At 35.9% G+C, this 11,548-nt stretch overlaps 1 protein-coding gene across 1 annotated transcript; it reads left to right on the top strand.

Annotated features, from left to right (window-relative positions):
- Nucleotides 1–2,473: 2,473 nt before the first annotated feature.
- On the top strand, nucleotides 2,474–11,159 carry slc25a55b (solute carrier family 25 member 55b). Its single transcript, XM_053483307.1, has 9 exons — nucleotides 2,474–2,602; nucleotides 3,936–4,061; nucleotides 6,212–6,267; nucleotides 6,394–6,484; nucleotides 6,603–6,721; nucleotides 7,383–7,572; nucleotides 8,793–8,947; nucleotides 9,121–9,196; nucleotides 9,846–11,159. The coding sequence occupies exons 1-9, from the start codon at nucleotides 2,583–2,585 to the stop codon at nucleotides 9,997–9,999; spliced, it is 987 nt and encodes a 328-aa protein (XP_053339282.1). The 5' UTR covers nucleotides 2,474–2,582; the 3' UTR covers nucleotides 10,000–11,159.
- Nucleotides 11,160–11,548: the final 389 nt, after the last annotated feature.

The raw sequence follows: 11,548 nt of genomic DNA, 5'->3' as shown, positions 1-11,548 counted from the left end.
TTGCACTTAATAAATGAAATCCAAAATAAAATAAATAAATAAATAAATAAATAAATAATAATCAGGAGGGTGCAAATACTTGTTCGCGGCACTCTGTTTATTCTGTTTGTAGGAAAACTAATTGATGGAAATAACTGGGAACTATTTTCTTCCTTACTGTATATACACTTCATAAACATTTACAGTAGTCCCTTTTAAAATGCATATTTTAAGGACGCAATATGTTTCTTAAAATCATACATGAGATGTGAAAAAGAATCTAAGTTTGGTCTGTCATGGTGCTGCTGCCAGGAGAAATCATGTTGTATATACGGTACAATATTGTTTCTGGAATTACTTAGTGAGGTGACGTATTTTCTGTTGATTCTGTCTTTTAATAGCAAAAAAGCAGAATTTCAATCTTTGCAGTTGTTTTTAATTTTAAAAACTAGCATTTTTGTTTATACAAGGATTAATTTTTAAATTTGAATTTTAAACAAACAAACAAACAAACAAACAAACAAACAAAAACTAAAACAGAAAACATTTAGATAAATTAATTCGGAAATTGTTTAATTTTTTTAATTCTATATGAACATCAGTTGGATTTTTGGTCATTTATTAGTGAATAAAAAAAAATATTATCCCAGTCTTTACAATGACACTAAATTGAAACTGAACAGATAGATGGATGTTAGATTGTACACTTCTTGTTTTAATAGATTTTGATTTGATCTCCCTTTCTTGTAATTTAAAAAAAAATTATTATTATCATGATTGTGGTTGTTTAAATATGTACAATAAAAGCCATTGGGACTCTTACTGCATTATTCTCCAACATACAATAATTTCAGTTTGAGGATATAAGATGCCCAAAATTTTAATTTACTGTACAGCTCATACATGCGTAAATAGCTTATTCAACACCCCTGCTGAAGTGCTACAGGAGAGAGTTTATAGAGTCACTGGGCTCCTTATGACTGAGTGATTAAGAGCTGATTGGCAACAGCTGGATGTGGTCAGTAACTTTGGAAAGAAGGACCCGGTTAGAGAATCATCTGACAGGTCATGTGAGTGGAGTATACGTCACAGACTGAGGATTGTGGGATATGTAGTTTTTATTAACTCACCCACACACACACACAAACAGAACTGTGCAAAAGTTTTAGGCACATGCACATAACTGTTATAGAACAAGAAAAAAATTCTACATTCAAAAAAAGAGTAAATAGCACTAAACAATAATTAATTAAACACTAACAGTATATCATTGTTAATAGTCAATAATTGGTGTGAATTTGCTAAAATAGATTCTCAGGTACAGTGTGTGCAGTTTTATAAGGGAATTTAGCTGCTTGGTTTTACTGAACCAGGCACGGTCCTTCTGAGGACTTTGCTGCCCCTGTGTTTTTTATATGCAGCAAAAACCCAGCAGCGTTTTTTTTTTTTTTTTTGGGATGGAAAAGCGCTCTCTTTTGCTGGAATAATAATGTTTGAATTGTTTTTGTAAAAACTTAATAATAAATTCATAAATGAATTAATTCAGGACCCAAATTAAGTAATATAAGGGTATAAAGTGTGATTACTTAATTTAGTGTTGTGCTCTTATTTCTTTTTCCGTAATTGTATTGTTGTTTTTCGTAGTGTTACATGATGTACCGGTTGTTTTGTTTTTTTGTCATATTTTTCTAGTTCTTTTTTAATCCTACTTTTGTCATTTTTGCATAAATGCCAATAATGCTTTTAGGTGGTATGTGTTGATATTGATACTGGGTTAGGACCATGCTCATTACTGTATGTAACAGTCAAGCTAGCTATACGTATTAATTAGATTTTAGGTTTTATCACCTATACACAGATATAACATCATAAACAAAAAAGGTTAAAACAAGGAAAATAACACAATCGCTATAGACGTACGCAAGGCTTAAACAAAGGTGCTCTTCCCATACTTCCTCATTAACGACGCCATAACAACCGTGACTGTTTAGCAATAACATACTGTATGCTAATGACATGTCCTGGAACAAGATGTCCTGGCATGAGATATTCTGTGCGTAAACGTTACTTTCCTTAGTGTTTATATTAATACCAAATCAACGTCATCAAAGTGAAAAATCATCAAAGTGAAAGATCGATTGCACATGGTCCAGAAATCCAGATGACAAAACTTTGATCCAGACGGCTAAGGTTTTAATAAGTTACATTTTTATTTATTTATTTATTTATTATTATTTTTTATGAATATGTTTGTAATTTATAATGATAACATATGTTACTATTCTTCAGTACAGTAATGAATGAATATACAGTATACAGTATGTATTAAAGTGTGTGTGTGTGTGTGTGTGTGTGTGTGTGTTCGCATGTGTGGTGTGGGTTTCGGTGGGTGGGCACTGGTTAGAAGGAGGAGTTGTGTTGTGTAGCTCCCAGCCATAAGGGGTGTGTGTATGTGTGTGTGTATGTGTGTGTGTGTGTGTGTGTGTGTGTGTGTTGCTATATATAAAGCCTTGCCACATTGTCAGTCTGCTCTGCTCCTGCCTCAGACCTACTGTACACACACATAACACCCAATATAATAAACATCCCAACTACGAGTAACTATGGCTCAGCAACCAGTCAGGTAAGAATTTAAAATTAAAATGTAATATTCATAAGAAATTATTTAATTCTAAGTCTAATTCATTTGGGTTAAGGCAGGACGTTGGCTGCTTCGTGTCTGTGTGTGTGAAGTTTGTATGTTCCCCCTGTGCTTGGTGGGTTTCCTGCTGGTACTCTGTTTCCTCCCACAGTCCAAAGACATGCAGGGTAGATTAATTGTCTAAGTGTTTTCAATAGTGTGTGTCTGTGTGTGTGTGTGTGTGTGCCCTGCGATAGATTGGCACCCAATCCAAGGTGCCCGAGTTCCCTGGGACTCGGTATAGAGAATGAGTGTGTGAGAGGGAGTAATTTAAATGATCTATTTAGTCGATATTTGCATGTGTGTGTGTGTGAAAGATAGAGAGAAAGAGAGACTGCAGGCATGATGTGTGCTTTTTGTATACTTTAGTATCAATATCCTGCAAGCTCTTTTAGCTTAAATATGTTTAATCATATATATATATATATATATATATATACACATATAAAGTATAAAGTATATATATAAAGTATATATATATATATATATATTATTTATAGACCTAACAGCTTAAAAAGATGCTTAAACATATTTTAGTTTTTATAAAGAAATCAAATATTAAATCAAATATTAAACATTAGGTACAAAAAAATGTTTTTTGTCTGTTTTTTTTTTCAATACATTTTAAGGTGGAGTATTACCCTGGAGGGCAAGAGTAAAAAATGTGTACTGACACACCCGCTATCTTTAGTGACCGCGCACACCTTTTGGCAAATAATTACAGTAACTCCTGTTTAGTAGAAGAACAGCTGTTGAAAAACAACGTATAGAACTGTCTAAAGTTTACATGAATAAATGATTTGTTTGAAATTTGGGCAAAATTAAATTTTTTGATTTTTTTATTTGTTATGTTTGATATTGTATCGTTAACTCAATGTTAAATCGGAGTGTCATTATAAATACTGTACTACAAAACCTATTAGACAGCTAAAGGTCACGTTCGAGTAGAACTGCTTTAATCTTATACAATGGGAAGTTTGTAGGTTACTGAAGTGGAATCCTGGTACAAAATTTACTTTATTAATTTTATGACAATGTCTATACAAAAAGAATAAAAAATCCAAGTATTAGTTTTATGGCAAAAACATTAACAATAATAATAACAATGATAATATTAATAATAGTAGAAATAATCTTAAAAAGATGGAAAAAATGCACACAATAAAATAAAGCTTAACTACAAACTATATAACTATTGACATTCTTCTGTGTGTGTGTGTGTGTGTGTGTGTGTGTTTGTCTTTTCTCTTTTTGTCTTTTCTTTTTTTTGTCTTAGCCTTCCTGCAAAACTCATCAATGGAGGTGTAGCAGGGATGGTGGGAGTCACGTGTGTGTTCCCCATCGATTTGGCCAAAACACGACTTCAGAATCAACGCAGCAGCCAGAAAGTGTACAGAAACATGTAGGTTCACATTCTCATTCCCACTGTGTTTTACCCTAATGCCTTGTCTTATCTTCACAACACACTCACATACATGCGCGCGCGCACACACACACACACACACACACACACACACACACAGTACACACTTTTCTCTGAATTATCCAGAATAAGAACACTCGTCAAAAGAAATGTCAAATTTGGATAAAGGGAAGGTGAAGAAGATCTTAGAGCAGTGAAAGGTTGTCAGTTTACAGCGGGTTTCAGGGACAGAAAAAAACTCAGCAGAACTGGTTTTCTCAAATTTCATAGTGGCAGCTTTCCAAAGAACGGATTACGGCTGATGTAACACTACTGTGTGTTTGATCATCATGTTAGCTTGTGGGTGTGTGTGTGTGTGTGTGTGTGAGTGCCAATGCTCTAAGCTATGCCTGGGTCTCAATATCCTGTCTTAGACTTACTTTTGCACTAGTATTGCTTAAGAATGTCTGTAGACTTTTTACTGTATACTGTATATTACACTACAGTCATGTGACTACCTGTCAGTCAGGTTCTGTTTAGCTTCCCCAAATATTAGATTGCTTCACTTTACGCTTACAGTTATCTACAGTAAAATGCGTAAAATGCAAACTAACCCTGGCTTAACCCATGGGCTAATATTATCAAGCAACCACTTTTTAATTGCACCGTTTTGTTCCAGCATTCACCCATGGGATTTAAAGGTGACCCAAAGGGGAAAAATGACTTTTGGTCAAGACTGTAGCAGCTGATGTTGGTCTGACTGATTGAGTACTGTAATATTAATATCCGTTGTCTGTTCTGTATCAGTACATCCAGTAACTGGCATTGTTACAGCGAGGAATAAGAACAGCATAAACGAGTTGTTCCTCGACGTCGACAGATGCAACATCTCATGAGAGCATTGATCAAAAATAAACACACTAAAAACTATATTGGAGTATAGCAATAGGAATTTTTTTGGTGTCTCTGTCACCTTCTCTATCTCAGTTTGCTCTTTCTTTTTCTCTCTTTCTCTCTCTCTCTCTTTCTTACTCTTTTAAATTTAAATGCAAGGAGAATAACATGGTTGAAATATGAAAAAAAATATAAGACCCAGTCTGTGAAAGCTCACCTAGTCAGTTTTCTACTTAACCTCCTGGGTCCCTACATCCTCCTATGGAGACATTTCTTTTTGGGTTCACTGCACCGTATAATTCTAACTTAGACCTGTTGTCCTCATTAGTAGACATTATATACTGTAGCATCATCTAATGGTAGCAAAAGTGCAATACTCTAATTTAGTAAAAACACAAGAGGGTGTTGAACTCAGTTTCCTCACAATGTTTGGATTTTTTTTTTTTTACTTATCAGGTCATGCTAATCCCAAATATACATAAAAAAATAAATAATACATGCAAAATTAAAATTATATATATATATATAATATATAGAATTGATTTGGTCTTCCTTGATGTATTTAATGAAAATGACTCTGATTCTGATCGTTTAATCCTGTTGTACCGTATAAACTGATGATCAGGGACGTGTGTTGACGTTTGTGGACCTTTTCAGAGCAGCATTATAGCCCACTTTCTGTGCAAAACAATATAGAGTGTTTTCACATTAGAGCCCCAGATGAAGAGGTGGTCTTGTGCACGGCCAATCTGTTTAGATGCGACATCATCAGTGCCGTTGTCTGTTGACTGCTGTGTGTGTAATATGTGCCAATTTCATCATCTGACCTACACAGCCATAGCTGATACAGTAATATCACTTACTTTTAGTACTCTTAGTAGCGTTACTCTTAATCTTTCTTTTTTTTACAAATCAATATCAAATATTTTGCACAGCGTAAAGGTTGACTTTTGTATCCCCCCCTTCTCTTGTGTTTAATGGCGGCTCATAAACCAAGTACTGCCACCTGCTGTATTGGAGAGTGTAAATATGCAAGTTAACCCGAGTACGGACAACAAAAACGATTTGTTCGGCTTGAACTTCGACTTGAGCTTATGTTAACCAGCCAAGTTCAAACCTAAAAGCATTCCCTTTAGCTATGTCCTTAAACACTAGGTCATATCATATCGCATTATTATAAAAGTAGCTTACAGGTGTTCAAATATTTTGAGCATGAGTCCTTAAAGCTTACTCTAATTCATGTCATTTTTGAATAGGTTGGACTGTCTGATCAAGACGGTTCGGTCTGAAGGCTATTTCGGCATGTACAGAGGTAAAACCACTTTTTTTTTCATTTAAGCAGTTTAAAAATCAAATAATGTGTTCTGATTGGCTAAGAGTTGATCTAGTCGTTGCACGTTATATACTGTTAATGTGATATACGTGTGTTTTTCTACAGGAGCAGCAGTCAATTTGACCCTGGTGACCCCCGAGAAGGCCATTAAACTAGCCGCTAATGATTTTTTCCGTCATCAATTCAGCAAAGGAGAGTAAGTTCATCCATTCATCCATGATATTGAAACAGAAATACATTGTGTATAATGTGCCACAGCCTTTCGTTGTATGTTTATGCTTTCTTTGTATTTATTATTCTTATTATTACTGCAGCTCCAGATTAAGTGTATTTAAAGAGATGCTGGCAGGATGTGGAGCAGGAGTCTGTCAGGTGATCATAACCACACCCATGGAGATGCTTAAAATTCAACTTCAGGATGCAGGAAGGCTTGGTATGACGAACATCAATATAAAAGTGGTAAACTAAATTATTGGTACCCTTCGAAGTATGCCTGCTACCGCAGCATGTACTGTATGACATGTCCTCCATTTAAATTGGACCATTACTTTTGATTGAATCCTGATTGAATGGTTTCTATTTTTTTATTGCTTATAAATTTATTTTGGTTCATATTTCCCTCTAAGGAAATTCATGAAAATACGGATTCTGCACAGAGATTTTTTTTCATTAAATTTCTGTCTATAAATAAATAATTTCAACTTAACAGCATAACCGGTATATAAAAATAACTGATTGAGGTTCATGTTATTAGGTCTTATTATACAAAGCCCACAATTTGGTGCTATTTACAAATTGTGCTGTAAATAGTGCATTTATTCTGGAAAAAACAACAACAACAACAACAACAAACAGTAGACATGTAAAATAATTTTCTACAAGACATTTCGTTCAAATTTATTTAAAATGTTATATAAGGGTGCCAATACTTATAACCACTTATGGTACATACATTTTTTTTACATTTCACTAATGCAATTGATGTAAGGTGTCTCTGTGCTGACTCTCTGTGTTGTATTGTGTGTGTGTGTGTGTGTGTGTGCGCGTGTGTGGTGTGTGTGTATATGTCTGCGCATCTCATGTACCTCCTGCAGTGGCTCAAAGGAACTTAGCTGTGATCCCGGCTCTGAAGCTCGGAGGAGGGGGCACGGTCATAAACTCCGCCTACGGCCTCGGACCAACCACACACCTTAGAAGAGTCTCGGCCCTACAGATCACACAGGAGTTACTGCGCACTCACGGTGTTCAGGGACTTTACAAAGGTCTCGGAGCCACGTTAATAAGGTGACAGACAAAAGCATTTACATCTTCATACAGCTAAATTGTAGTCAATCCGCCAAGATCTGAATCATTTCTGAAGCTTGATTCTTGGATTTTGTTCTCCAGCTCCCAGGCTAACAAGTAAGGGAAGATTATAGCTGCTAGCTTAGTATCATCATTTTTAAAAACCATTCCAATACTCAGGCCATTATGGAGTATAATACTTTGAAAACCTGGAATCCTACTTAATAGTCTACTGCAGTTTTAACTCTAAGACATAATTTTTTTACGGATAGACTATAGAATACAGGTAGTCCCCAACTTACGAACGAGTTCCGCTTTGGCAGCCGTCAGACAAAGTGAGTCTTATATGCCTTTGACGCGAATATATAATGTAAAGCATAACAAACCATCTGTCTAAATCTATCCCCTTTCTCCACAAAAACTGTAAATGCACCTAAAAAATTAATCTCATGTCAAATGTAACAGTGTTATCTCTATCTTAGGATTATTTACCATCAGGACACATTTATAGGACAGACATTTTCTATCATCATGCTTCTGGACAGATTCATACCAAAATAACAAAATATTGGTCTAAATTGGTCAAAATCTTGTGCACCTATTTTTTGTACAATACACAAAATACGTGAGAAGTAGAGAAGTAGAACTGCGGTGCATTCGTATCTGCGGAAATTCGTAACTTGAATGTTCGTAAGTCGGGGACTATCTGTAAATCAAAAACCTCATAAGAAAGACTATTTGAAATAATAGAAACAGTGTTAAATTTGTAGTAAGTACCAGTCTTTATGGAGAAAAACATGTCTTGGCCCATTGGCTACAGACATACTGTACAAGCAGCGTTTAAGTCAAAACGGGAACAACAGAACACAGTTATGAGAGTAAAAACTCCCTTCATTTCTCTATATGATCCCCTGCTACACTAATGCACTTATCCCAGCGTTTCAATAGTTCTTCGATATCATCAAGATATAACGTTTTCTCATGCCAGAGCCATCGGACTGCCTGCTTCATATCTGAAATGCAGGCCTCCCAGGAACTCCTTTAACGGCCCAGACAAGTAGAAATAGTTCATCAAAAGCCCTGGGTTGATTTAAACGCCTCTTGTAAGATAGCGAGTTACTGGTCAAAAAACACGCTACCTAGTGTAGTATCCATGAGATAAATCAATTCCTTATATATTTCTTATGTACTAATCTGTGTCTTATTGCTTTTACCCTCAGAGATATTCCATTTTCTGTCATCTACTTCCCCCTGTTTGCTCACCTGAACCAGTTGGGAAAGCCATCGGAGGCTGAAAATGCGCCATTTTATTGGAACTTTGCTTCAGGCTGTGGTGCTGGCTGTGTAGCAGCTGTAGCAGTCAGTCCCTGTGATGGTAAGAGTGTAGGTCCAAAAAGTTTAATTTTGGTTTAAATTAACACTTAGGCAACATAAGGTCCAGAGATTGCAATTCTGAAAAGACACAACGTGTTGGTTTGTGTGTGTTAGTGTGTATTACCTGGATATACTGCTAAAACTAATTATGGGTGTGCTGTTTTTCTGTGCCAGTGGTGAAGACAAGGCTGCAGTCGCTCAGTAAAGGCACACACGAGGAGACCTACGGCGGGGTGATGGACTGTGTCAGGTACGCTTATCATCATCATCATCATCACCTATGAAATGTTCTTCATATATATATATATACACTACACTATGTAACAAATAGTAAAGTATCTAGGTAAAGAGAACTTTCAAATTCATAAGTAACAAATACCGTCACGGGAAGTTAGCAAATCAGGTATTAATTTGATTGCTGCTGAAGTCTGAGTAGTAACTCTTTATATTAAATACAAATTAAATTCACAACCGGAAGACTATCTTTAAATTAATTTACACCACCTTATTATAAAAGATATGAGTTATAACTTAGCAGTCCTAAAATGGTTAGCATAAATGAGTGAGAATAGTGGTTATCGCTGAATTACCGCTTTAGCAGTTATGAGCCGCGAGGGGGGTTAGCTGAGTTTTTAAGGTAGGCTTTATGGGTTGGTTAGCTATAATATGTTAGGGATGTGGTTATAGTTCAGCAGTTTTGTTTAAGGTTAGTGGTTTTAGCTCATAAGTAACAGGCTGAGCTAGTTCATTTAGCTTATTTAATGCTAACTAATAAACTATTAGCCAACTAGCCTAGTCATTGGACTGTGAAAAACAAAATTGCTTAAAATCAGGTTGGATTGATTAAACACTGAATTCCTCGTTTCTAATATGTCACTTCTTGTTTTTTTTTCTTGCAGTAAGATCATTCGTAAAGAAGGTCCCGCTGCTCTGATGAAGGGCGCCGGCTGCAGAGCGCTCGTCATTGCTCCGTTATTCGGGATCGCACAAGTCGTTTATTTCATCGGTGTTGGGGAATTCGTCCTGGGACAGTTTCCCAACTTCAGGATCTAAATGCCATAAACTCGGACACTTGAAGCTCTTGAACATTTAAGATGAAAGTCTGACGCAGCTACACTGTGACCATGTGGAGAATGACATGGTGTGAGTTTGAGATTTTCTATGGAAATGCTAACATGCAGGTAGCTTTATTAAGAAGCTGAGACAATGCTGTTTTTTTTTAAACACATCTCCAGGACCAGCCTTCAGTTTCCCTCAATGAGGGAAGAGACACTTTAGACAATAATCAGTACTCCTTGTAAAATGTCTTCATCAACTTTACTCATGAAGTATATTTTCTTTGAACTATACAGTTGGCAAATAAGTTAAACTGTAAGTACCTGTATCCTCCAAATTCTATAGTGATGTCGATTCGACCTCTAATCTAAAAAAAAAAAAAAAAAAAGAAAGAAAGGGGGAGACGGGAAGTTGACGAAGGCATACTACACTCACTACTGAACCAAAGCCTTGGACAAAGGTGTTTTAATCCTGTTTAAAATGTGTAATCAATTTTCATAGGGGTGGTTACAGGCCCTTAAAAAACAGAGGATCTAAAAAGCTAAATGCTGCTTAGAACTTTTTTTTTTGACTTGGTCTTTGCAGAATCTAAAGTTGTGATTTTGCGCTTTCATTCGGATCAAGTCAAGAAAATAGTTTAAAGATTGTTTATTATATGGTGCAAAATTATCAGCGCTCTCTAGGTGGGAGGGATGGTTTACTATTATCTCCCCTGTCAATCATAGCGACATGGACATGGGTGAGCTCGTGTATGTGGAAGAGGGCAGATAGCGCTTTAATCAGAGGTAGTATCCGTTAGCCTTCTCATCTCCTGGTCCGTGCATGTCGTATAAAGGGGAGAACTGGGTGGAGGTCCGGAATAGGTGGATGACCAAACTGGGATAAAATGAGGGAAAAATCTCTTGACATTTTGAACTTATTTAAACATGTATTAAGCTAGTTTTCTCGAACATTACAGTGTTAATCAGCGACATACCTCAGAACCACTCAGTCGGGTCATGGGTTACAGCGCAGTACAGACACTTGTCTATCTGATATGTGGCAGAAAAAAAGGGGAGGGTTGTATTCTGAACAGAATGACAAAAGTTTATTTTTTCTTTGGGAAGATGTAAATAAAAACCCAAAATGATATCAATTGAATCAATAATACACTGTGACCTGTAGTTTCTTATGTCTTTATTATGTGTGTGTGTGTGTGTTTGTTTGAGTCTTTGTCAGCTGTTATAAATCCTACTTCCAAATCTGCATTTATTAGTAACAAATATTTATTTGTTTTATTCCCACAAATATTAACACATTAGTAATTCAAACCCCAGCAATACAGATTTGGCAATGAACACGACCACGTTAAATACAATATGTCCAACTTTTCAGAGTGACACCTGCTACACTCCACTCTTAATGAAAATGGTTTTTCCTTGCCTCTTCTTTTTTTTGCCTTCTATCTCTCTATTTAGATGCACAGTCAATGCTAACTCAAGGCTAGCAGGCTAATCAAATATATCATCATGTAGAAATGTGTTCCTGTCAGTTAAATCTGAAAGTA

The sequence above is a fragment of the Clarias gariepinus genome, chromosome 22 (assembly GCF_024256425.1).
Source record: "Clarias gariepinus isolate MV-2021 ecotype Netherlands chromosome 22, CGAR_prim_01v2, whole genome shotgun sequence".
Lineage (NCBI taxonomy): Eukaryota > Metazoa > Chordata > Actinopteri > Siluriformes > Clariidae > Clarias > Clarias gariepinus.
Note: the sequence above shows the minus strand (reverse complement) of the source record. Positions and strands in the feature narration are given on the sequence as shown.